The 26,991-nt window shown below is 42.7% G+C and overlaps 1 protein-coding gene across 4 annotated transcripts in view; it reads left to right on the top strand.

The window, feature by feature from the left end:
• Positions 1-26,682, top strand: part of cacna1c (calcium channel, voltage-dependent, L type, alpha 1C subunit) — a 231,996-nt gene extending 205,314 nt beyond the window's left edge. For 2 of the 4 annotated variants that reach the window (XM_064343360.1, XM_064343359.1), the window contains 17 exons: positions 1,008-1,091; positions 6,471-6,518; positions 7,670-7,807; positions 8,299-8,364; positions 8,841-8,932; positions 9,281-9,437; positions 9,644-9,771; positions 9,968-10,064; positions 10,584-10,686; positions 11,132-11,233; positions 11,410-11,537; positions 11,734-11,868; positions 12,527-12,864; positions 13,921-13,947; positions 14,937-15,065; positions 15,452-15,570; positions 16,294-16,430. In XM_064343360.1, coding sequence (XP_064199430.1) covers positions 1,008-1,091; positions 6,471-6,518; positions 7,670-7,807; positions 8,299-8,364; positions 8,841-8,932; positions 9,281-9,437; positions 9,644-9,771; positions 9,968-10,064; positions 10,584-10,686; positions 11,132-11,233; positions 11,410-11,537; positions 11,734-11,868; positions 12,527-12,864; positions 13,921-13,947; positions 14,937-15,065; positions 15,452-15,570; positions 16,294-16,415 — 2,013 coding nt within the window. In that variant the 3' untranslated portion in view covers positions 16,416-16,430. Of the gene's footprint in view, positions 1-1,007; positions 1,092-1,898; positions 1,983-6,470; positions 6,519-7,669; positions 7,808-8,298; positions 8,365-8,840; positions 8,933-9,280; positions 9,438-9,643; positions 9,772-9,967; positions 10,065-10,583; positions 10,687-11,131; positions 11,234-11,409; positions 11,538-11,733; positions 11,869-12,526; positions 12,865-13,920; positions 13,948-14,936; positions 15,066-15,451; positions 15,571-16,293; positions 16,431-16,884; positions 17,230-17,567 lie in introns of those variants that run through there. The other 2 variants (XM_064343362.1, XM_064343361.1) reach the window with 2 other exon arrangements.
• Positions 26,683-26,991: the final 309 nt, after the last annotated feature.

The raw sequence follows: 26,991 nt of genomic DNA, 5'->3' as shown, positions 1-26,991 counted from the left end.
CTCGCTGGTCTCCCTCTCTCTGTTGTTGCTCCCCAGGCGGCACACTAGTTAATGGTGGCCTTAGCAAACTCCCTGCAGCCTCCCTCCCTCTATATATCTGAGCTCTGCTCTACCAGAGCAGACTGTCCTCAACCTCACTCTGCCTCACTGCTCCCTGCCCCTCACACAGGAAGTAGCGATTACCCATATTTCCCTGCTGTACCAGCAGATCACCCATCTAACAACCTTTTCTCAATATCCTACTGTAGGAGAATACGTACTGAGCCCTGGAAACATTAAACGCCATGTATATGTTTGCATAAGTATTGCAATGAGGTTCACTGACAGGCTGAACTCTCAAAAAATTCTAAATATTGGTCCAGGGTATATATACCTAGAGCAATGACTGCTTTACATCTCCCTTTTATATAATGAAGTCTTCAGATCCAGTACAGCTGAAGACAGTACACATAATACATGTATGTGTGAATATAGTGATTTTTAATGTAATACATTGACACAGGTGGTCAAAGAGAACTGTCTCTTTAAAACTAGTATGTCGCCTCTCATCTTTACCCAAGATATCATAGTGTAGTGTTTTTTCCACTGTAAACTGAACTCATAAATGTGTAATAATTTTCCACAGGAGGCCACAGGCATTTTCATAAATGTGGTCTGTGATGCTTTTATCTTAGTCAGTGTAAATGATAGCGGTTTAGTGTCCCCTGGCCTTAGTGAATTACGCAAATTTAATCGAATATCGGTCACCGCTAGATAAGCCCAAGGCTGTCTCTCCATCTGTTTAATTCTCGCAAAGGACAAGACTGGCTTTGAAAGTCAGGGTTCTTGGGCACAGTGTTGTTATAAAGAGACAGACTCTTTCTTTCTTTTTTACAATAAGCCATCCCAAACCCTGGTGATATAGTGTGCGAAACAAGTTAACAGTCATAAGCGCTTTCGCATTTAATGATGCCTGTCTAACTTGCCTTTCTACCCCTCCTTCACCTACCCCCCTCCATCCTGTATAGGGGTACTTTAGTGATCCTTGGAATGTATTTGACTTCCTCATCGTAATTGGCAGCATAATAGACGTCATTCTGAGTGAAATCAATGTGAGTATGCCGCTGTATCTCCAAGCATACACTCTGTCCCTCTCCCGCTCTCTGTCTCTCTCCCTGTCTGTCCTTTTTGTGTACTCTGTTTGTGTTTCGGTCTGGCTCCATGCTTTTCCACGACTATATTCTGTACCTATTTCTTTTCTTCTTCTTCTTCTCACCCGGAGTTGGTGCTTTCTTTACAGTCACTCATGTATTTCAGCTCCGCCCCCTCATCAAAGGTGGCCATTTCCCCGTCAGGTCACCATCGTTTTTGGTGAAAAGGGTGCTTTCTCGTTCTTCGTCAGTGAGGGAACGACATATCGGAATGTGGGTAGAGGGTTTGGAAGGTAGGACCAACAGAGGCTGAGTGCTGCAGAGAGAGAAAGAGAGAGAGCAAATGTTATATTTTCCAAGGCTGCATCTTGCTTTGAGGTTTCACTGCCACTAACACACTCTGACTAACCAATGAGCCTCGGCTTGGACAGTTTTCCAGCTGTTTTTGGTTTTCGTTTTATTTCGTTGTTTTTTGTGATTTTGTTGTTGTTGCTGTTGTAGTTTCCGCTGATGGGCATGACTGATCGTCGTTCCTCTTGCTCTGTTTTTGGATATTGGTTTTTCCCTCACTTTCTTTTTTCATTTTACGACTACCGTTTAATTTGACAATTTCCCCCCTAATTATGATTAAAAAAAAGCTTTCATGTATAACTTTTCTTTCTTATTTTTCTCTTCTCTCCTTTTTTTTGTTTTTGTTTTGTATTTATTTCTGTTGTGTGTGGTGTGTGTGTGTGTTTTATTTTTGTGTTTTTATTTTACCCTATGCAGCATTATTTTGTTGATGCATGGAATACGTTCGATGCCTTAATAGTCGTGGGTAGTGTTGTTGATATAGCGATCACTGAGGTTAACGTAAGTAGCTCACCTCCTTGTGAACCTGCCTGCTCCTCACTGCGTCTGAGTATCCCTAGGATCTCTACCGTTGTTTTGTCACTGCTCCCAGTCCCTTTATTTTTCCCTATTTTATGTCAGTTTTCTTTGATATTATGGGGAGCCTCCTTGCCCCAAAGCATGAAGGAAACTGTATAGCAAGAACCTAAGGGTCATATATCCAGGCATTGTCACTAATGGACCAGAATGCCTCTCTGGTTTTAGTCGTTTCATTTTAGTTTCAAAACATGTTTTGTTTCACTCGTTTTGTTTGTATTTGTAGGACTACATTTTGATAATGACGGGACACTCATTGGATCCATATATTCAGTCTGTCTGTTTTATTCTTTTTTAATGAAAACCCTTTACAATTCAGTTCCTATCACCAGAGGAATCGAATGAGTCCCATCTAATCTGAAGCACGTGTTATTCATACTAAAATATACTAAAAAACATTTGTTCATGTTATTTCAGCTGTAAATGTATTTTTTATTATGATTTATTTGAGGCATATTTGCACAGTGCAATCCAAGTAATATATTACAGTAAATCTCAATTGCACACTGGGTCCTTTCATAAACCTATTACCTCTGTGGCAGCATAGCAGCCATTCCCTTCAAAGCTGAGAAAAGCACGCATATAACAACGTAACAAATCTAAAATGACAAGCGCGTCCTTTAAATTAAATTTCTGCTAGGTTATTGTCTTACCAAGTAATGTGGTCTCGGTCTAATGTAAATTTAATTTATGTGTATGTACAGTCCATCTTGATGAATCTGAGCTTTTTTAACATTGTGTGTTAGGTTTTGTGTACAACTATGAATATGGATTGATAAAGGAAGAATAGTCATTCTTGCCTGCAATTTCATATTTCATTTGTATTTGACTAAAGACTGTTTATCATAGTAATAATGATAGGCCTCTGAGCCAATGAAGAGTGCTGCTGTGTTTATTTACTGAACCATCCCATAGCCCCTATGAGCTCTAAATTCTCTACATTAGCAAATAAATGTCAACTTTGTACATCACTCTGAGTACGCTAATGATGACAATAGTTCACGATCAAATTTGGAAGGAGTGCTTTCTTCTCATTGAAAATGGCAGCTATCTGACTTCCTCTTGTTGACCACAGGCTTTATGAATGACTAATTCCATTTCAGTGTGTTAAATTGGGTGCATTTTCAGTGTTGGGCCAGGAATATATACCTTTCTCTGCTATACAGTTCACCAATTCTGCACTAACAGTGGTTTGGGTTTGTGTTTGGGTTAGAGTTTTTTCTTGAGTATTTTCTGTTTTCATTTTTGAGTAGATGGTTTTGTTTTTTTATCTAGGCATGATCTTTATTAAGTCCTTTAATGTTTTTTTAAATTAACATATTTACAGCCCCTTATATTTGAGTTGACCTTTTAAGAAACCCTCTGCACTTCCCCACTACAATAACAACATTAACACTAGCGTAAACTGAAACCGATTTAAAAAGCCTTGACTGTAGAATTCGCGCCCTGCCCATTTTTAAACAAAAAGAAGTGGGTGTGTATATTGTCGTTTTACCTGCTCTCGTTCAGTTAAGTGTCCAGAGCTTTGCTCCTCTGTCTCTGCCCACATATCAGTAAAAGCCCCACCCCACTCTCAAACTGGCCAGCAGATGCTTCTTAAAAACTGTTTTCATGATCCGTTGGAAGGTGAAAAGAAGCGTATGTCAGCTCCGCTGTCTTGCTGATGATGTCATACTGCATTTTCCTTGAATGCTATTTCATTTCTGTTTGATCTGATCTCAGTGCACTGCTCTTTTTATGAATGTTTTCTCTCTTTTTTTTTTGTCTCATTGAATGTGGTGCTCTTGTCCACCCAAATGCACACTAGTTAACCCAGGTCTCTAATGAGATGTGAATATGCTACTCACACCCGCTGTGTACAGAGGAACACGCCGTGATAAAGGCTCACTTTCTGTCTTTCAGTATCCACGGCTAAAACCTAGCCCCATTATCACAACCAGTAAAAATAGCTTATCAACTCATTTTATGTAACCAAGGTAAGTTTGGATCTGAGGGGCTCGAGCAAATGATGTACAGTAAGGGTATTACATTGCCTTGCACATAGGAACAAAAGATTCATCATTTTATAGATTTAATTTCAAGTATTTAAAAATGCGTATCATGTAACAATATAGCAAATAGCAAATGACTAATTAGAAAAGCTAATTATCATCTGCATCAAGCATCATCGTAAATTTATAAATTCAACCACAGAAATTTAAAGTTGTATCCTGACGGAGGCATGGGTTACCTAGTGAACTACGGTTGTATTATCATTTGGGAAATGTGAGATTAAGAACCGTAACAATGTTCCAATGAATTTTTATTGTTTCCATTTATGTAAATGTGTCTCAGCCACATTTAGCAGTCATGTTTTATTCACAATTGAGAGCTCACGGTTGCACAGTTGGACATGGTCACCATGGTTACTCCCTCACAATTAGCACACATGATCTGATCCCAGCTCTTTTGCTCATGCTGGTGTAACTCACATATCCACTGCAGTTCTAGCACACCGCAGTCAATGGTTAAAAGTTCAAAAAAGATCCTGTTAGGATCATTAAGTTAATTGTGGCAGTGCCTGCCTCGTTGAGCATGATACTGTATTAACCAAACAGATTGCTGTCACAAATCATGTGCTGTTAAGGCACTGCAGTGGGCTTGGACCTAAAGTTAAATGAAAAGTTAGCTCCCTTTAGCATGTGAATGAATACTATTGCCCCACTGCACGTATTGGCTCAGTCCCATCACAGTTATGTGCACAAATATATGCACATGCACATATGCACACACACCCCCCCCACACACACACACACTTATATCCACGCACATACACTTTTGTTCTTCCACTTTAGATTTGTAAACACTTAACCGTCGATGCATATGGATTTGAAATATGGCCACTTCATGTTTCACCGTTTTTGTCCTTGTCACCTGTAGTGAGTAACGCTTTACCCACAAGTACTGTACGCACTCAGCTAAAACGCACTCTCCCCTCAAATGAACTTCCCCAGTGCAATCCCCCTCCCACACACCACTCGGAAGGGCAGGCCAGCAGTGCATTACGACCGGGAGCAAGCCCTTTGTCAAAGTGGAACCATTCCAAACACAACAGGTCTGCCATTACAGGGCAGTATTTTACCTAATATAAGCTTGTCTCCTTCAGAGGTAGGTGCTAAATGGAAGCATTTAACGTCAGGTGCTCAAGTGCATTCAAGGTCAGGTTCTTTCACCAGCTTTCGTCTGTGGGTTTTCATCTCATGAAGTGAGTGAGGTGTGTGAGTCACTCTGGTGCAAAGCCTCTGACGAAAGAACACCATCGCCCCGTCCCACCGCGTTGAATCAGACCTCCCTGTTTTGCATTGAAATACAGATGCAGATGATCTCACCCGCTGTGCGCTGCAGTCCTGCTCCACCTGGCTACTGTACTGGGAATAATCCCATTTTAGTACGCTGTGCCCCTGCTGCAAGTATCTGCTGTACAGGGAATGATGGTATCACAGTACAGTGCACTGACTCCATACATGACTGCTGTACAGAGAATGATCTGCCGTTTGTACAATACAGTGCAGTTGCTCAGTGTGTAGCAGTTGTACAGGGAGGGATATGATCCCAGTACAGTGCAGCCCCTTTGTTTAAGGCAGTTGCGCAGGGGAAGATCTGACCTTGGTACGGTGCAGTGAGAAGGGCAGTGGATGGATTCCCTTGCAGGGATCATGCAAGCACTTCTCCTGCACCACCCCACTCAAAGGTCCTGGCAGAAAGACAGAGATGGCTATAGTGGCGCCCCTATCCCATAATCGCCCACTGCCCTTCTGGCCCCCACTCTCATTCTGTTGCAATCAAGCTCTTGGAAAGCTTGGAAGTCCCACCCTACTCCACACATATGCAGACTCATTTCAACCCTTTACACACCAGTTACAATGTTATTGTATTTATCTGTATCTGTAAAATGCAATTACTTCAAAAACACGTAGGTGTCATTGTTTTCGGTTTTTGTTCTGACTGAAGTCAGTTAAGCTCTTATACAGATAGCTCAGCATTCAGGTAGATATCTTAATTGGTTGTTTTCAAAGAAAAATTCAGTTGGAACATAAATACACACACATACACACAAAGCTGTAATGATGTTAGCCCCCCCCACCCCCCACGCCCCAATTTCAGAAAGTATGACACTTCACACTATCCTTCTAAAGACTGTCCTGAATTGAGGAAATAAGAAAAAGAGAACCGCTAAAAACAAACATAACTCAGGCACACACGCACAGCTACACACCCATTGCCAGCTCCAGGCTCATTCCATACTGCCATTTACATCCGCCAAACATGGCCGCCATCTCTATCAAAGGGCTGCTTGGCTAGCCCCAAACTCTCCCCGTTCGGCTCGGGAGGTTTGCGCTACTATAGCTTTGATTTGTCTGCCTTTCTTTAAAGCCAGCTGACTCCACCTCGTCTTCCCAGTCCCCCATGGTAAGACCAATGGTACGGACCAACGGTAACCTTCACCTGCTCCACCACCCCCCCCACCCCCCGCCCCCATCCCTCCCGTGTTCGCTGTTACCACTGCCTCATTGCCACCAGCAGCACCTGGTTGAGCATCAAGCATGCTGCCTGTGCCAAAAAAGACACCCATACTGTGACATACCGTGACATATTAGGAAATAAGCTCAACCCTCTGTGCCAACCCCCTCTCATTCGCTGTTGTGTGTCTGTGTCCCCCCCCCATCATCAACCCCCACCACACCCTCTCATTACCTACGCTCCCCGCCCTCTCAGTGTTGTCTTTTAGATGGTCTGTTATTTGTGCAATTGTGCCATGATCATACCTCCTTACCCCCCCCCCCCCCCTCCCTCTAGTTTTATCGCCTTTCACCAGAGAAGCAGGCGCCCTGAACCAGTGGCTCTAAGAAATAAAAGATGACCATTAGATTGACGCATTATCATTCAATTTTGTCTATTGATCAAATAGGCAATGTGTCCATAGTTTCTATGTGGGTCTGTGTCTTGCACTGTTATGTCTTTATTTAGGGGCAAAATTGCCCTAAGTCATATCTGTATTGGCAAATCGCCCACAAAATCAGTTTTGTTGCGTTACTCAAGTGTCCTTTTTGAATTGACACTTGTACATGTCATGTCACTGTTCATATTAATGCTACTAGCTTTTCCAACCTGTGAAATGGTTATATCAAATTATATGGTTGTGATGAATTTTATAATGTAATGATTCACCTGACAAAGTACAACCTGGCTGGCAGATTGCACTTAAAAGAAAACAATGCAGTAAATCAATTTGTCATTGTTTTTTTCATAAAGCCACTAAGAAATTATTGTATTTGCCCTGCTCTCCCCTGAGTTCAAATCATCGGCTGTTTAGTGGGATTTGATGAGATGTAATATTACTTTCACCTCTCATTAACTCAGTGTGTGTGTGTGTGTGTGTGTGTGTGCGCATGCATGTGTGTGTGTGTGTCTGTGTGTTTGCGTGTACGTACGTGCTTGATTTGTATGCTTGTGTGTGTGCGTATATGTGCACATGTGTTGTGCGTGTGTGTGTTTGCATGTGTACTTGCATTTGTATGCTTGCGTGTGTGTGCGTGTGTGTGCATACGTGCTTGTGTGTGACCAAACAAAAGGGACTCCAAAACACTGAAGATAATTCCAGGATCTCCATCACCTTCTTCCGGCTATTCCGAGTGATGAGGCTGGTGAAGCTCCTGTCCCGGGGGGAAGGCATCCGAACCCTGCTCTGGACCTTCATCAAGTCCTTTCAGGTGAGGAGAGACTCAATGTGCTCCCAGTGTTAGAGGGTGGGCTGTGGCCAGTGTCTGTCTAAGCCTCCCGCTAACAGTCGTGTCAGCACTCAACACAAATCCATTAAATCAGTGGAACCTATAGTGAATATTGCTTCAATAACAAAAAACTTCTAAACAGTTATGTGTCATGTGGAGTACTGGTGCTTCAGGACTGAGGATGGTGGAGACAAATAATATGAGTTATTCTCCAAAGTGGAAAAAAACTATTTCAAAAAGGTTGTTCTTCAAATAAGTTTGACCATTTAGTTCACTTTATATTTCAGCTTCAGATCATGAACATCATTTCTGTAGACTATTGAACCATGTCATGTTACTATTCTCATGATGCCTTTTGATTGGTTCATAACAGGATGGACTTAAACACATTTTTTGGATAAACTGTGACATTGAAAATGAAACCTTGCGTCCTTTTAGGTTTTCAAACTCTCATAATCTCTCTCTCATTACAGGCATTGCCCTATGTAGCCCTGCTCATTGTGATGTTGTTCTTTATCTACGCTGTTATTGGAATGCAAGTAAGTGGTCACATGATCTCCTGGCTCACGCTCACTATCAAGAGCTGGTCTCTGTGTCTGGCCCGAATGAACCATGATTCTGGCTTCATTATGTTCTCGCAATACACAATATACACATAATATGATATAGATTAGGATAAATCAGCCTTACACATTCCCTGTATTAATGTATTCCAGTAGTTGGTGTTTTCCCCCTACCCACATTCAGTGATGATAAGGATTCAGTATACGTGTCTTGCCTTAATTTGGTTCTGCATCACAAAAACAAGAAGCAAAACTGCACTATAATTGCTTGGGGGCTTTCCTGTTTTATGATGTTATTATGACAGAACATATGTGGAAGTGCCGCTGTTCACCTTGACCATCCTGTGATACTCGTTATTAAGTGTTAGCCAGTGAGATGGACCAGAATCTCACCCACTTGTTTCCCATGATACTGCTATGTTTTCATGTCTCTGTGTATCGCCTGCCCACAGATGTTTGGTAAGATTGCCCTGAGGGACGGCACTCAGATCAATCGGAACAACAACTTCCAGACGTTTCCTCAGGCCGTGCTCCTGCTTTTCAGGTGAGTTCCCATCTGCTACCTGAGAGAACTGCGTTAGCCTGTTGTAGAAAACTTGCTTGCTTAATTTTGATCTTTTGCTGCTTGTTTGTCTTAAAAAGTGTTCAAACAAGATGTTGGGACTTTGCTGAAAGAAAAAGGGCATTGGACAATTGACAAGTTTCCTGGAAACACTACTGTGTTGCTCTTTGCTCCTTCGTTACACACTTACACATGAATATACAGTGGAGTTTGGAGGCTGAAGTGTTTATGTTAACCGCGTCTGTGTGAGTCATTGCACGTTTCTGTGTATGAGATGTACTCCAGCGTGTACGTGAATCTCATGTAGTATCTGGAACGTTCTTCCTGCAGGTGTGCGACAGGAGAGGCATGGCAAGAGATCATGCTGGGCTGCACCCCCATGAAGCCGTGCGAGGAGGGGTCGGGGGTCGGCCACGTCAACGAGGACTGCGGCAGCCATTTTGCCATCATCTACTTTGTCAGCTTCTACATGCTCTGTGCCTTCCTGGTGAGACCGTCAACACCCTCTGTCTCCATTATGTACTTCTATCACTGTGCTGTACATGCTCCTGAGCAAAGCAAGGCAGTGACTCCGGGCGACCTGGACTTTGAGTGATGGAGTAGGAAATCTGTTTGGGAGGAGTGAACGAGCAAGTGAAAATGGGATATTGACCAGCCCCTGCTGGCTCGCTCACACTGTCTTGCCGTCTGCAGATCATCAACTTGTTTGTCGCTGTCATCATGGACAACTTTGACTACCTGACGCGAGACTGGTCGATACTGGGGCCTCACCACCTTGATGAGTTCAAAAGAATCTGGGCGGAGTATGACCCAGAGGCCAAGTGAGTCATACTGTGGCCTCGAATACACGTAAAAGCTTTTTGGATGTTTCGTGCTTTATTGGATGATCTCGGTATGCAGCAGTAATTTCGGAGCAGCGTTGATGTATTTCGGCAAAATTACCATTATGTTGCGAAAGCATTACGCATGAACTGGACCTGTCATTTGACAAAGCCTGTCTGGCCCGTCTGCCCACAGGGGGAGGATTAAGCATCTGGACGTGGTGACGCTGCTTCGCAGAATACAGCCACCCCTGGGTTTCGGGAAGCTGTGCCCCCATCGAGTGGCCTGCAAGGTGAGTCCCCCCCCCTCCCCCGCGGCACACTGCTCACAGCGAAACCAGCGCAAGCTCCCCTGCCTGCCCGCATGGGGTGGCGTGGCGGCGCAGCAGTCAGCACTGCTGCCATACGAGAAGGAGGTTCTGGACTCGCATCCCTGCCAGCCAGGTCCTCTCTGTATGGGGTTTGCATGTAGTCCCCGTGGTTGTGTGGGTGCCCTCCTGCTGTTGCCCTTGACCAAACCACTGGCCTCAGAACTGCAATAACTAGAATGGGTCAAGCGCAGAGTAAGAATTACCCCACGGGGTTCAATAAAGTTAAGTATCTTATCTAGCATGGAAGGCAATGTGGACCAACAATGTGGATTTTGTGAAAGATAGATAGCTAACAATATAATGAGTCTCAATTACTCAATTAAGGAAAAAGAAGAGAAACTGAAGATGCTGCTAATAGGAAAAGCGAGTGTTCAGTGGTGTGTGTGTGTGTGTGTGTGTGTGTGTGTGTGTGTGTCTTTACGTGCTTTTCTCCCTGCACAGCGGCTGGTGTCCATGAACATGCCTCTGAACAGTGACGGCACCGTCATGTTTAATGCCACCCTGTTTGCTCTGGTGCGGACCGCACTGCGCATCAAGACAGAAGGTAAAAAAGCCATTTCTATTTTAGTGTTATGGCTTTAGTCCCTATAGTGCATCCTACACCAGACAGAACTTAACGATTATAAAAACCACACAAAGAGACCCCAAAGATTAATGGTATGTTTAGCTTATTACGAAGACTGCATATCATTTTATTGATTTCATTTTGTGGTGAAATGCTGCAATTCAGTCAGTATTACCTTCATTTTTTTCTTGGCAGAAGCAATTTACATTGCTTACCATCTGGGAGTCAGACCTCCCAGCCTTTGCTTACAAACCAATCTTAACCACCTCAGCATAACCCAATGTTATTGTGTGCTGGTTTGTTTTGGTTTTTTTGTTGTTGCCTGAGGTAACCTACAGTTCCTATGCTGTATTGTGTGTGGTGTGTCCATTTGTGCATGTTTTCATGCACATGTGTGCCTGTGTGTGTGTTTTTACCTATGCAGGTAACTTGGAGCAGGCAAATGAGGAACTTCGGGCAATTGTTAAGAAGATTTGGAAGAGAACCAGTATGAAGCTACTAGACCAGGTTGTGCCACCTGCAGGAGGTCAGTGCAGTAAGGGTATCTCTCCTCTCTGAAGTATCTCTTGACCTACCCACTGAGTTACACTCAGTGTAACTAACACAGACCTTTAGCTGTGGTTTGATCTGTGCTTTTTGCATTTGTTTTTGCTTTCTTGTGTTTTTTATTCACTAAAATAAGTGATATTTCATGTTTCACAGATGACGAGGTGACCGTTGGGAAGTTCTACGCCACCTTCCTTATCCAAGAATATTTTCGGAAGTTCAAGAAGCGCAAAGAGCAGGGCCTGGTGGCTAAAGTCCCTCCAAAGACAGCTCTCTCACTACAGGTGGGTGAGAGGACGCACAACCCATCACTCTCTCTTCTGCCGGCATTATATAGTCGTTCACTCCTCTGTGACGTTTCACACCTAATTCCTATAGGAGAGCTTATACTAATTTCCCTTGTGTCATGTTATGTCGGTTGACCTGACTGACTTGCACTTGTTGGTTTGTGCGTGTGTGTCCGTGTGTTTGCCTCTGCAGGCGGGACTGCGGACGCTCCACGACATGGGGCCGGAGATCCGCAGGGCTATCTCAGGTGACCTGACCGTGGAAGAGGAGCTGGAGAAGGCCATGAAGGAGACTGTGTCGGCCGCTTCCGAAGACGATATCTTCAGGGTAAAGGTCTGCTACAGTAGGGCACCCCCCCACCCCCACCCCCCCAGCCTCTGCACACGGTTGCTGCCCTCATCGCTTCTGCTGTGGTCCTGCCCATGCAACGCCTGACTACAGGGACTCCATCTGCTCTCCACCTATCGTACCGGCTGGGCTCAGATGGCTGCTTTCCCATTGGCTGGAGCATTCCTTGTAGGAAACAAAATTTGGCGTTACAAACTGGAAGAGGAAGAATAAAACGGGGAAAAAATATTTTAAAGAAGAATGTTGCCTATTACACAGCTTAATTTTCACACCTCATGAGAGCTGAAACATTGCAAAAGGTTCTCATCAATGGCTTGATTCATGAGCCACTTGTTCCCACCAAGGTTGGGGACAATTTCATTTCAATTCAATGCTCGATGGAAGTTCTTCAGTTGATGTATTTTGCTGAAATGACTGAATTGAAATGGCCCCAACTCTGGTTCACTTGTGCATAATTGATGCCAAAAAGTATAAAACATTATTTGTTGTACAAAATCTGTTTAGCAATAGTTTCAACTCAAGTCCTTAAAGGGTTTGCCATGGAAACAGTATCAACAGGTTTCAGTATCTGAAGCACGTTTTATATTTTTCTGTATCGACAGGTTTCATTTTCTCTCTTTTTTTGTCTCCGTGACAGCGGGCAGGTGGTCTCTTCGGCAACCACGTCAACTACTACCACCAGAGCGACGGGCGCGGCTCCTTCCCCCAGTCCTTCACCACCCAGCGGCCGCTCCACATCAGCAAGACGGGCAGCCCCGGGGACGACGTGTCCCCGTCCCACGAGAAGCTGGTGGACTCCACCTTCACCCCCAGCAGCTACTCCTCGTCCGGCTCCAACGCCAACATCAACAACGCCAACAACACCGCCATCGGCCGCTTCCCCTGCCCCTCCATCAGCACCGTGGACGGGCACAGCGGTCCTCCCCTCACCCCTGTCCTGCTGCCCCGTGCCGCCTGGCACTTCCCCACCAAGAGGTGACTGGTGTCCTCATTGGGGGAGGGTATTGTCATTCTCCATACTCTCGCCGCCGACTAGATAACTGCGTTAATGGCGAACCCTCTTTCCGCAAAGCTAGTTATCATGGTCCCCAAGCTCTCTTTCTGTCTGCGTGTCAAAAACAGTAGCGTGCTAGAGAGCGAAAACTTGTGTGAATACCATTTACACCATGGTCTTTCAGTGGTTTTGTAGAACTCTTTTGTGCGGTGAACCACACTTCTGCTGTAACACACAAGTGAAGAGTCTCTCTGGGGAAAACTGGGTTTCCTCTGTCTTTTCTGTCCCAGGTCTGTTGTTTAATTGGTCAGCGCTTGCCCTGCTTATTTTGCAAAGAGAAAGTAAAAACACAGGTACTGTTAGGAGAGCTGGCATAATTACTGCGGGGAGCACAGTCGCTTAAATTGTTTGATGGCTTCTGTGGCTCAGAGTGCATTACCATAATGGAATCTATAAAACTGGCAAGAAGCCTGCATCTCATTAACGTCAGAGAAGCCGGTGTGCAGCGAGACTGTATGATCAGCTGGGAAGGGAGCAGACTGCCAGAGCTGGAATGCTTTTCTCTACTTGAGTTCGTTCTGGACTGGCATTCCCTGTGCACTCCAGGTGGCCCTGGCCAAACCCAACAGTTCTCATGTTTGCCTCGTGGGTGCGGTGATTGGTCTTGGCTCCTCCGCAGATCCACTGCGATCAGAAAAGACAGCTCTGTCTGTGGCAAGGGCCACTGTTCGAGTGGCTTGTATTTTGTGTGAGCTGTTGCTGTCTCTAGTTTTCCCGAAAAGATAAATTTTCTCTTTCCAGTTCAGGGAGTCAGTTCTCAGCTGTAACGTACACCATTAGCCGCAGAGACTGTTAGTGATAAACAGGTCTCAGGGCCCCTATGACAAGGTGGGAGGGGCCTTCTCCCACCCCCACCCCCAAAACTCACCCCCCCCCCCCCCAATCTGCCAGCTCCAACATCTCTTAATTAGGCAGGTGGTCCCATTTCGGTAACAGCCTCTCCTTTGTCTCTCTTCTGCGGCTGCTTCTGTGACCAGGACGCGTTACTATGAGACCCTGCTGCGGTATGTTCCCCCTCAGAGAGAAAGAGTTAGAGACCTGCAGTGTGGTGGTAGCAGCGTCAGTATGGGGAGGGCTGGCCCCGCCCATACCAGGGTGGATCCACGCTGCTGCGTGCTACAGGCGCTTAGCTTCATATGCTCTCATACAGGGCTGAGGCCCTGGCTTTGGCTCCTTTTGGCTTCTTAGTGTTTGGCTCATATGCACAGGACAATAAGGAAGAACACAGAAGGAAGATACCTATTTGAATTGGGTATCTGTTAAGGCGCTGTCCTGGTGCATAGATGGGCCCTGTGATCTGGTTCTGAATCAGGACTGTGCCAGTGCTGACTGTGGCTGGCAGCCCTGGAGGGCAGTACACAATTGGCTCTAGCTAAGTCCACCTTCTGTGCTGCACATGAACTGTATTTCTTTGCCTCAGGTCTGTGCAAGCTGAACTTACGGACTGTAATGTCATATGTTTCTGCAATGAGCACTGATAATATATGCACTATTGGACATTTAAAATTTGGGATAAAAAGGGGGAAAAAATCCTAAAAATTCTATTTTTTGTTTTCTTTTAATACTATCAGTATGCACATAGTTTTATTAAACGGCAGCACCCGATCTGCAAAGTGACTGTTCAGCCCCTGTAGCGCTGGCACAATCGAGCCTGATCTTAGAAACTATGTGAGTGGCTTATTTTCAGAGTGCAACGTGGCAGAGCGCTTCTGATGCGGTAGTGAGTAGTGTCAGTAGTGCTGGGGATTCTGGGAGCGTGGGCTGCTGCGCACCCCCATCTCACTCCTGTCTTTAACCCCCACCCACCCCCCTCACCCCCGCTAACGCTAGCGCCGGTGGGTACGTTGCGCTGGCAGGCTGGCTGGCTGGCTTTCATTGGCTGTGCTTCCTTTCCTCTTCCAGCCCCTCTGCGGAGTTCGAGCGGGCCCCGCGGGGATGCTCCCGCCCCGCCCCTCTCCGAGCTGACCCGTCGCGTCTCTGATCTCGTTTGCAGCTCGGACTCGAGCGACAGCCGCCTGCCCATCATCCGCCGGGAGGAGGCGTCCACGGACGAGGCGTACGACGAGACGCTCGTGGACGAGAGGGACTTCCGCGGCGATCAGGGCATACTCTCCTCTGAAATGTACTGCAGCCGCCCCCCGCCTCCGCATTTCTGTCCCCCTCTCTCCTTTTCTGTCCCCCCTCCCTCCCTTTTTCTTTCTCTCCTTCTCTTAACCTCTACTTTCTGCTCCCAGTCTCGTCCTCTCTCCCAACACAATTCAATTTCAATCAAATGTGCGTTACTGCCAGGAAGCACTTATCTTGTCCCGGCAATAACAAGCAACAAATGGAATAGACCAATAGAGAAAAACAAATCTTTGCAATGAACAAGCCTCATTTTCTAATGTAATATACAAAACATACATACACACAGCATACATAGGAAATTTATGAGTACTGCACCATTCAGTAAATGTACATATAGTGTTTATATTATGTAACAAATGTGTGTGTGGGTATTGGGTACAGGCTTGTGTATCAGGATGAAGAGAGCAAACAGTTGGCCCCCATGGAGGAGGGTGATGACAGTGAAGAAAGGAGACCTTGGCAGTCCCCAAAAAGAGCCTTCCTGTGTCCCACAGCACTAGGTAAGGGCTGAGAGAGTGTGTGTGTGTGTGGGGGGGGGGGGGGGGGGTTGGTGTAACCATGGAAGCCATCCAGGCTAATATCTCTTAACCTTGGTACTGCACTAAAGATCTAATTTGCCAGTCCATGCAGAGTACACCTGGCTCGTGGATGGGGCAGACAGTAATTGTTTGTTTTCTTTTTATCAATTTGAGCCCAAAGTGTGCGTTCGCATACCTTACGGATTGTTTTTATTTCATCAGTATAATCGCTGTGCCATGTCTCGCCTAGTAAGTAGCCATTGACTGAATCACAAGTACAGTAGGTCAGTGTCAGCTTAATGCGCATTGATTGCTGCAGAAGTGGGCACTCAGACACAAGTGTTGCACATTAATCATAACAACGCCCAAGGAGGATACTTACACAACCTTTGAGTAATGATATGCTCTTCAGAGGGTCACCAAACGCTTTAATTATGTCCGCTGCAATTTCCACTGTCTTCTACATTTTTTATCATTTGTGCGCTTATTTTCAAAATTATGGCTGGGAATTGAACTAACACGTCATTAGCTAATGTACTCCAAATTTCCCAATGCAGCGTCTATGGCTAAGTCCCTTCCTTCCTCTTCCTTCCTTCTTGTAACTGTGTTATATCAGATTTCAGTATTCAGTATATTTTTATGAACAGCATCCATAAAAATGTGTCTAAATTGTCTGCATTAAACGTTTTCATCTCTGGCACAAAGGCCGAAGGTCTTCCTTCCACTTGGAATGTCTGAAGAGGCAGACGAGGACAGACGTCTCCCAGAAAACTGCACTACCGCTTCACCTGGTCCACCATCAGGTGAGGGAGCGGCAGTCAGTGTGACTGAGCTATTTTCGCACAAAATGTGAGCAATGCGAAGCAAGATTTGACAACAGTGGTAAATTCTCTCAAATTCAAATTCAACATGCTTTACTGGCATGACAAGATATTTCTTATATTGCCAAAGCACAAACATATACAAAGGAACACATTAACATAAATCAAACGGTGTACAAATGACAAATATAGACCCATCCTAATATGCTCACTGGTTGTCCCTCTGTTTGTGGCAAGCTGTTACATAGTTTGCAGCTAGTCCAATGCATTTCCTGTGTTCCACTAATAAATAACGTAGCTTTTGGTGGTCATTTTAGGTTTCAAATTCTGGACGTATTTTTATGAATTTTGGGTAACTCTTTCTCTTTATTGCATCATTCTTGGGAACTTTCTACTACTTCTCTCTCCTCTCTCTCTCTCTCTCTCTCTCTCTCTCTCTCTCTCTCTCTCTCTCTCTCTCTCTCTCTCTCTTCTCTGTCTCTCTCTTCTCTCTCTCTCAGTCCTCCTCTGCAGGTTGAGTCCCCCTTCCTCTCCGACGCCTCTTCACGGACTGTCTCCCTCCGCCCGTCTCAGTCCGTGGCTCCGGGGCCCGGCGTACCAGCGCGTGCCCACGTTCTGCCTGGAGGGCTCCGGCTCCTACGAGAAGCTCAACAGCAGCCTCCCGTCGGTCAACTGCGGCCCCTGGTACAGCGACAGCAACGGGAACAGCACGGGCCCCGCCCAGCGGCCCCCCAGGCCCGTTTCGCTCACCGTGCCCCCGGTGACCGGGCGGGACTCTCCCATGCTGTCCCACGGCAGCGCCGGCAGTCTGGTAGAGGCGGTGAGAGAACAAAATGCTTTTGCTTGTGCAGTTCAGTTCAGGTGTGCTTCGGGTAGCCAGGCATCAGTTAAATATATTTTATTATTGTGAATTTGTTCAGTTCAGTGTGCTTTGCGTATGATTCATTTTAATTGTGTTTATGGCTAAGAGCATACCAAGGCTGTACTTGTTGGCCTATTTCTACCTTTCTCCTTGTCTTATATGTACACAGTTTCTAAACGTATGTCTTTTTGTACTTGACTATTGTGTCATCCATTAAAATATAAATCCTGTGTAAGTGCCCTCGGTGCTCTGGCTGTTTTTATGTTTTCATTGCTTGTTTTCTCCCATTTTTCCAGGTTTTGATATCTGAAGGCCTCGGTCGGTACGCGCAAGACCCGTCCTTCATCGAGGTGACGAAGCAGGAGCTGGCGGACGCCTGCGACATGACCATCGAGGAAATGGAGAACGCCGCCGACAACATCCTCAATGGCAACACCCAGCCCAGCCCCAACGGCAACCTCCTGCCCTACATGCACTGCAGAGACCACGGCGAGCAGGAGTCGAGCCTCCCCGAGGGGCTCGCGGGGGCCGCCGGCGGGCAGGGGGAGGAGCTTATGGCCGGCGCTCAGCCGGGCCTGGAGGAGGAGGAGGAGGAGGAGGAGGAGGAGGAGGGGGAGGAGGGGGAGGAGGAAGAGGACAGGGCCTCTCTGTCAGGCCATCGGGATTGTGGGTTACTAGAAGACGACGACATGGATTGTGTCACTAGTTTGTAGGAACAGCAGCACAGAGGTCTCTCTCTCTTTCTCTTTATCTCTCTTTCCCCCCTTCTCTCTCTCTCTCTCTGTAGTTCTGCCGGAGGTGCGACGTTGAGATGTTGGCGGCCAATTGTTTTTAGCATTTTTATTTATTTATTTTAATTCAGCGTTTAATTGGTTGGTTTTTCTGTGAATTTGTGTGTGCGCGCATGTCTGTGAGCGTGCATATGTGTGCATGTGAGTGTGTGTGTGTATCTGGGCGTGTTTCAAAAGTGCCTCACAGATTTTATGCTCTTGAACGATGGTTTGGGGCAGAGATGGGAAAGCAAAAAAGAAAAAATTGGAGGAAGCAAAATGAATGTCTGTATTTGGCTTGTATATGTTTTTGTTCGGTTTATTTTAGTTTTTCGGATTTGTTGCTGGCCACCAGGAAGGATTATCTAGGGCAGGCTGAGCGCCCATGAGATTGTGCTGGTCAGTTTCCACCAGGTGTTCAGATGTCGGTGTGCCTCTTCACATAAGCTGCTGCCAGCGTTTTGCTGAAGAACAGGAAAACAACCTTTTCCTCTGCATCTTCTTCTTCTTCTTGTACTTCAGAGCTGCAGCACAATCAGCACCAAAAGGCTCTGTTGGCTGCTGGATGCCGGCACGGGAAAGGGGAAGCGCGAAGCAGGAGAGGCGAGAGAGGGCCGTGTTCTTTGGACCCTCCGTTTTAGGAAACGAAAGGCGCGAAAGACGTTGGACTGAACAGGGAGAAGCGCAAAATGAGGAGACGCTGTGAAGAGGGAGCAGAGGGGTGCTGGGATTCAGGATCTGTCTACCCTGATCTCTGTCCTCTTTCACCACGCTGTCCATCACGGCAGCCACTTCCTGTCTCGAACAGGAAGGAATAGGACTAAACTAAAGCTGGACCTAACAGGGACAGCACCATCTGCTGCCATATACCTCGACTTTTCATCCCATTCTCCTACATTTTGGTTGTTTTTTTGGGTTTTAGTTCTTTTTTTTTTTTAGGTATTTTTTTGACCTGCATTTGACCCGTCCTGCATTTGGAGAGCAGGGGGTTGGGAAGAAGGGAGGTGGAGGTAAAGTTGGAAGTTGTGGAAGTCAATCTGAGCCCACAGCTAGAGACTCCTCCACCCGCAACCATCACCTGTTCAGTGAGGAAGTATCTGTCCAAACGGCCAAGTGGATGCAGGCAATCACACATGCGTCAATATCCAAAATTAGAGATTGTATATTTATACAGTGCAGTGTTGTGCAGAATTTAGAGACCAGCCTATGTTTTTCATTGTTTCATTTGTTTTAATTCCCAAAAGTTTTGGGTGTTGTCCCTAATCAGTTCTTGCTTGATTTATTTAGGAGATATTAAGAAGTTAAGTAATCAACCTGTGGCCACAGGGTTTAGTGTTGTATTAAAGTGGGAAACTTCTTTGTCAGTATACACCATTCAGATTGTATTTATTTATTTATTTTTTTCCCTGGAAAAAAAAGGTTGGAGTGTGTAAATTTTTCTTGCTGTTAAAAGACAGTAGAAGTAAAAGTTTAAGGCAGCTGAAGTCTGGTGTCTTTCCCACCAGGACCGAGATGGATACTTCCAGAGCTGAGCACTCTGATGCTGTCTTCACACTTTCTGAATATTCTTCTGAATAGTGAACTGCAGAGGTCACCCATAGGCGGCCATAGGGGCTGTACAGTAGAGAAAGGACCCGATTGGAGGAAATCTGCAGAGGTCAATGAGATGTGTAATGCGTGAGCACTGCTGCCGCTCTAACCTTTCCAAGCTGTTCAATCTTTATTCAAATAATACTGTGTGTTATTTAATTGATTGTGAATGGGGGGCTGTCCGCATTGAGGGAAAACCAGTGCAGTAGCCCAGCAACTATACCTATGAATTAGGTTGTCATCAGCAGGTAATGTGGAAAATGTACCGCGCTGTAAATCTCAGCACGCAGTTTAGACGAAAGCCAAAGGGAAATGTAATTTTGTGCATTGTGGGAAATTGTGTACTTTGAGAAGCAGGAGGTACATTATGAATTGGGTTTGGTTTGATTAAAGCTGTCTAATGGAGTTTACAGGGCTAAATATTATTATTATTATTATTATTATTATTATTATTATTATTATTATTATTACTCCAATGTTTGTGTTAGGTTTCTCTGCTTTGTCCAACACTGTGTGTGTATACGAAATACACACAAACTCTGAAAAACAGTGGCATAGTACATGTGACCCAGAATGATTTATCAATTATGCAAATATGATATTCCAGTGTTATTGACAATGCTGTTGTGTGATTGATGATATTATGTAATTAGGACCTGGATTTGCCATCTATATAAAGTATGTAAAGGGATTAAGCTTCCACTTGAAGAAATCACATTTGTGCAGCATCAACACATGAACATAGTTGTTTTTGTTTTAAATTAAGCAGACATTTTAGAATGAGGTTGATATCATTACAGTGACAAAAAAGATATTGCATGTTGGAGTGCGACAGTGTAATTTGTTTGATTCTTGGTCATTTCAATGTCTAATTTGTGGATCTTTGTTTTATTTTGCATTTGACAATTGCAGTTATTAAACTTTCATAGGATTTTGGTTTATTTATTTTTCTTTAATTCATCACATGTCCAATTTACTGATGGGTGCAATACTGTCTGGTTCCCCTGTGAATTATCTGTGAGCCTGTGAGCTGTCTTTGAGATTTTTCTTTCAAGTGACATACCATCTGTTTTCTTTTATAAGCTACAATTGTTCAATTGTAGCAAGGTGTCTTCATAATGGTTTCTTCTCAGTATTGCTATGTGTATAACAGTCCAAAACTTATAAACTATCAAACATGTAGCCAGTTGTCGTTCCCCCCATTTTGTATAATTTTGGTTTGGGTTTTTTTGTTGTTGTTGTTGTTTTCCCCCAAAAAACGATTCTGCCATTTTCAAAATTAAGTGGCATCCCCGATTGGCATGTCTGAAATCACTGATCACTGTCTGTGGTTACAGTGTGTGTCTGTCAGTAGGTGTGAGTGGGGTTGTAGGGATGTGCCCTATTGGGGGGTGTGGGACACTCTGCTTACCTGTGTGTGTGGGGTCTGAGGAGGAGGAGTGTGTGGATGCACACCTGCATTCCACAAGATATGCAAAAACAATGCAATAACGTGTATGACTGTAAATGAGTCTCAAAAAAAGAACTAGCTGTATAAAAATGAAGAAGGTGAAAAAAGATCAGATAATATATTCAGAGTTGTTTATTGAGTTTCAGATCTTTAAATTGAAGAAACCTGTTATACTTGAAATTGGGTGCATTTCAGTATTTAAAATATCTTGTGCCAGTTATTTTTGATTTTATTCTGTTTTATCTTCTCTGACTGATAAATATTATACTGTTAATTAAATTCACTAGTTGTATATGCATGGGATTCATTTTAGTATTTTAGTGTGCCAAGTAGTGTGCCAAGTTACGATTTTAGTGCTTTTTAAACTGGGGATGGATCACAAATAAATGGAAGAAGACCAATTGTTTTATTTTTTTGTAAAATAAAGAAAAACTTGGAAATGTAAATAGTCTAGGTACTTGGGGGAGACAATATATACATGCTTGATGTTAACTGGTTTTGCATATCTTGTGTTCATCCAGTTTGAAGATGGCTGTACATTTCTTTAATTGAAAACGGTCTCTCCTTATTTATTCTATACTGCATCTTCCTCTGGTAGGTGGATCAAACAGTTAAGGTAAAATACCTGTTTTATGCCTCCCTGTTTCCTCTCTCTTTTTCACACAAATACTTCACACATGCGTTTTGGAATTCTGAATTTAGAATTAAAATCCCTCTCCCACCCACCCACTCAACCTGTTCCTGGATTGGATTTAAGACCATTGAGAAGTTCTGTAAGGGGGAATAAATAAGACATTATGAGCAATGTGGTATTCTGAAACAATGCAGCTATGATTTATTATGGTATAGGTAATGAATAAGAGAGGACAAGGCATTTATGGAGAGATTGTCACAGTATGCGTTTTTTGTGTGAAACTGATTCACTTATGATAAAACTCTGAAACTACGCATGAATGCACTTAGTGGCATTTAGTGCTGACTTGCTTCATATTTCACTTGCTATTCAGAGAATGGTTACAATGACGGAAGGTTACGTTTAACATTAGGCTTATATTTCCCATTAATGCAAAAGAAATTGTACTCTGTTGATTGTTTTCAGTTAATCATTTGCTTCAGCAGTTTGCTATTGTAATAGCAATCTGATTCCACCCTTTGTGACCATACAACCGTGCTTCATTGTAACCCTGCTGTACATTGAGGTGAAAAGGTATGGATTAGGTAAGATTGGAGTTTTTTGTTGGTGTTCCAAAGTCAGTACTATTGATATAAAGAGGGGAACAAACTATGGTTGTGACACCCTGGTAGGATGACTCAAGCCACTTGCTATTGAACTCAATGGTTTTCTCATTAATTCTTTTAAACAATGACAATCCAATAAGATTGTTAAAAATGTGCGTAATTGAATTATAGTGGAAGGAAAACTTGACTGGTGTAAAATGGTTATGAAAGTGTTAGGCACTCAATTTTAATTAGAAGGCAAACTTTCCAAACTTCTATTTGTGTGGAGTTGTCTGCTGCCAACTTTTTAGCTTTTGTGGGTCCTGTTGGAACAATTGCATCTGTCACTTTGAAACATTATCTGTCTCACTTAAGTAGCTAATGATTGTAAATTTTTACAGAGTATATAAATTGATATGTATAAATGCAGTATATAATTGTTCTAAATGTCAGGATAAGAGGTGTGTCACAGATTATTTTGAGAATGTACTAATTAGTGAAATCTCTGGATAATTATTGAAATGAATCAGGAAGTGAAAATGTTATTTATAATAGAAATTTAGGATTAAATTTTGCTATTTCTCATCAACTCTACCCCTGGATCTTGTTTGATTGATTGAAAAATCAATAGGGAAGTTGATTGAAAAATCAATAGGGAAGTGATGTGTGGCAATGATACATTATTAATGTAATGAGCCTTTTGACGATTTCATACAGCGGCTTTATCTTTAACTTTTTCTCTTTTTTTTTTTTACCTTGGAGGGACTGTGCGAGTGAAGACCATACAGTGTATCTTCCAAAGCCATTGTGCTAATTGTAGTCTAGTCTCCTATCTTTCTCCACCAGCTTGCCCAGAGCGTGTCACTTTCCTTCGTGCAGTCCATACAGAATCCCTGTCCAAGGGATGATCCTCAGTGTGGAACTTCTCTGTGTTTGGAATGTCACACATTCTACTGTGATGCACATTCTGAGAATATTAAGAGCCATTTCAAACATGCCTTTTCTATTTTGATGAGTCATGGATGATGCCTAGTGGGGTTTTCATGATGTCTGTCAATTAGTCTATGGCACATTTGAGAAGGTATGTAAGGATGTTGGTGGGAAAGGAAGTTGTACAACTAACTGAGATGCAATTAACGATTGAAACACCAGAGAGAATAGACCAAAAATACAAATATTTTCACATACTGTACAAGCAAAAATCATCTCCATGCTATTCCCACTCACGCACAGGAATACCATAAACGCCCTGATGATGTCAGAGACTATAGCTTGGCTGTATCAGGAAACAGTGTACGTCATCCCTGTTTTCCCATTTTTTTAGAACGGGGCACAAATGCACAAATGAGTTTGGTTTTTAGATATTTATTTTCAAAAACTGCACCAAAAATCAGAATAGTGGATGATTGTGACAGTGTGTTCCACTTCCTCTTCCACATTCTCTTTCCATGGTATGTTGTAGAGAGCCTAAATGTGTAGCTTTTTATGAGGGAGACATCAGACGTTTGTCATTTGACTACCTATATGTTTGCCTTTAAGAGATCATGTCCATGTAGCTTAAAATGAAAGAAAATGAAGGCTTCATCTATTTCAAGTGGACAGAAAAAAATAACAGGATGGCCAATGCAGTGCAGAATTCTGTGCAAACCTAACTCATCTTGGGTTGTTCAAATTTATTTTCTGTCTTTTAATTGAGGTTCTTGGATGATGTTAACAAAGATGATCTTCTTGCTGTGGTATGAATACTCCAATAATATTTTGTCACTATATTTGCATTACACTTTATCAGATGTGCATCTATCATAACAGAAATTTATTATTTTTCTTGTAAATGGATTGTTATTGATCATTTTGATCTGAACTAAAATATTTTAAGAAAATATTGAAAATATAAACTTTATTTTCATTTTTTAGCTGAATCAAAATGTAGTAGTGCGTACATGAGACCCAGACTTCCCTTTTTGAAAAACAAAAAAAGAATGAAAGAATATCATGTTCTTTAAATGTTTTCTTGTTTCTCATTGCTGTTGCACCTTCATGTGTATTTTAACATTTAGGAGTGCATTATTTTATGGGGAAACAAGGCTAAAAATATCTAATGCTTGTGCATATGCATATTATTAATGTACATTATTATTTTTTAAATGGAGATGAGAGGTGGTCGGAAATTTGGATGGCATGTTCATAAGTAGGAGAAAGAGGTTTGTGGTTTGAAAGATTTTAAAAGATAAACTTTTCACCCAGATAAAAACTGCCAATTGCAATTGAGATACAACCCCTGCTATTCTTTACCCTGCTAAATAGGGGCTGTGCTCGAGTGGGGTGCATCTAAACTCTAAACCAAACATTAATGTGGGCATTTATGTCAAGGGCATTCCCATACTGGGACGTTATCACAGACAATGCTTCTCTGTTTATTCAAGATGAATGTTTCCCACCTAAAAGCCTGCTTTTGCAATGTTTCTTACTTTGCTTGCATGTCTGTGTTTGGGTTTGGGTTTTGTTACTAGTTCACACTGTAGTGAAATCGCTTGTGGTTGGATTTTTTTCACTCAGGGTTGCTTGTGACTGGTCAGGAAGGAAGCAGATGGCGGACTGAGAATGTTTGCATGTATTAATGAAATTGAAAGCATGCTCTGTCTCACTTTTAAAGTGCTTTAGAAAATAACCCTGATCTACTGAATCTGTATGGGATTATTATTTAGGCAAACCAATGGAAATCCCTCCCCATAAAGACTCCCTTATGAGATACATTGGTTATTTAAAAAGACAGTATTTTACCCAGTTTACACAGTCAGTATAATCCTAGTGTACCTTTCAGTATGTTTTATTCTAAAATGACTGTTATTATTATTATTATTTGCTGTTGTTAATGTTGTTTATTGTTGTTGTGGGAGTGGAAAGAGCACTAGTAATGCAATAATCAGCATTTGCATAAATTAAAATGATTTGCACGCCAGCCATGATACATTGTTGCAGATGCTGGCTCTACATTTCCTTTGCTTCCATAAATGTGAGGGAACATATACCTTTGACCATTTTTCATCAAAGCAAACATTTTTTTTCAAAGACAGATTCATTTTTTAGTTAGTGTCCAACCAAATGCCACTTTGATGTCTGAATGTTCAGTTTCATTGTTTTTCAATTACAGATTTGGTTTAAAGTATTGTCATTAGAAAAAATCCCACATTCATGTGGCCATTCTGAGAGTTATAATGTATTTGCACAATTACTGAGAATGCTTGACAACAAGCAGCTTACACGGTCTCTGTCCAGATCTTATTTTTCTTAGCTCTTTATCTAGGGTCTGCTATTCATATATAAGCCTCTTAGATTTAGTCTTTTTGAGTTAACGCCTCTTCATTTATAATGTTAGACAATATCCACACAGAGCTGATGAGAGTTGTTTATAGATGCACATACAATAGGATAGGTTGAGATGAGGAATTATGGTTGTTGTAGTTATGGTCAATGGACCCATCCTCAGACATGTTGCTTCAGAAAAAGGTGATCTCTTGTTGTCAGAGACAGAAATGCATGCCATGTCATGGTTCTTGTCCAGGTTTCTTTTATTATTCTAAGCTCAGGCTCAGTAGCTCATGCAAAAAAAGGAAGAAAAAACTCAATAAATCCAAGCGTAGATGTTGTATTTCAGCTTCAAATTTGGTTTGTGTTTCTAAACAGGCTTTTTTTTTTTTAAATGTGTACCACCAACAACAACCATGCATTGTGAATTTTATTATTGAGTAGTGAGAGCAGTATTAAACACGTACAATATTGGAGAAATTGTTGATAAGATAGTGTATTGTTCACGTGGTTGCTTTGGCATACAGTGTTGCGATCAGCTTTGTTGGCTCAGTTGTCTGAATGTGTAATGGGTAAATTGTAGTTTTGAAGTTGCTACATTGACTTGCCCTAACCCCACCTGCTCTCTCTTTCTCCTGCAAGAGAGGCCCTGCATGGTTTTCCATTGCTGTCTGCTCTCTTTAGAATCCTTTGCATTCTCACAGTCCTTTTTCTTCTTTCTTCATTTTTTCATTCTTTCATTTAAATTTTAAAAAGGGAAAGAATAGAATACAAAATCTGAAAATTCAATCACTTTTCTACTCTTATTTTCAAAAAAAGGAAAATTTTACAAAAAAAGTTTATTTGTAAATAGATGATGTACAGTTTGTATCTGTAACTGTCAGTCTGTCTTTGGTGACAGAGTCTGTCTTGCTTATAACGCACGCTACCAGTAAATAAAAAAGGAAAAAAATATATTTAGACTGTATGGTCCTTGAAAGCAAGTTTTAAATTAATCTCTGATGTATATTCCTGTAACATTGCATTTTTATCTAAGGAATGATGTTATTAAAAAATGCAAATAAATTGAATTTCCTATTTTGCCTTGTTTCTCTGATTTTCTGTCAACATTGTATGACAAAACCTGGTTATGAAACGTGTTTTCTATCCAGGGGAATATTGAGAAGAGATGCATTATAACTAATCTAATGGGAAAACTGTTGACTAATTTAATTCAGTTTACTTTTGTATGGAAGGTAAGAGGTCACTTTAGCTCACAGGGCAGATGAATTTACCTGAATTTACAGAACATTACCATGATCTGGACACATTGAAATTGAATGCTGTACCACCTGTTCGATTTTCCTTGCATTTATTTGTCATGTTATATTTCTTTAATATTTTTTT

The sequence above is a fragment of the Anguilla rostrata genome, chromosome 7 (assembly GCF_018555375.3).
Source record: "Anguilla rostrata isolate EN2019 chromosome 7, ASM1855537v3, whole genome shotgun sequence".
NCBI classification, from domain to species: Eukaryota; Metazoa; Chordata; class Actinopteri; order Anguilliformes; family Anguillidae; genus Anguilla; species Anguilla rostrata.
Note: the sequence above shows the minus strand (reverse complement) of the source record. Positions and strands in the feature narration are given on the sequence as shown.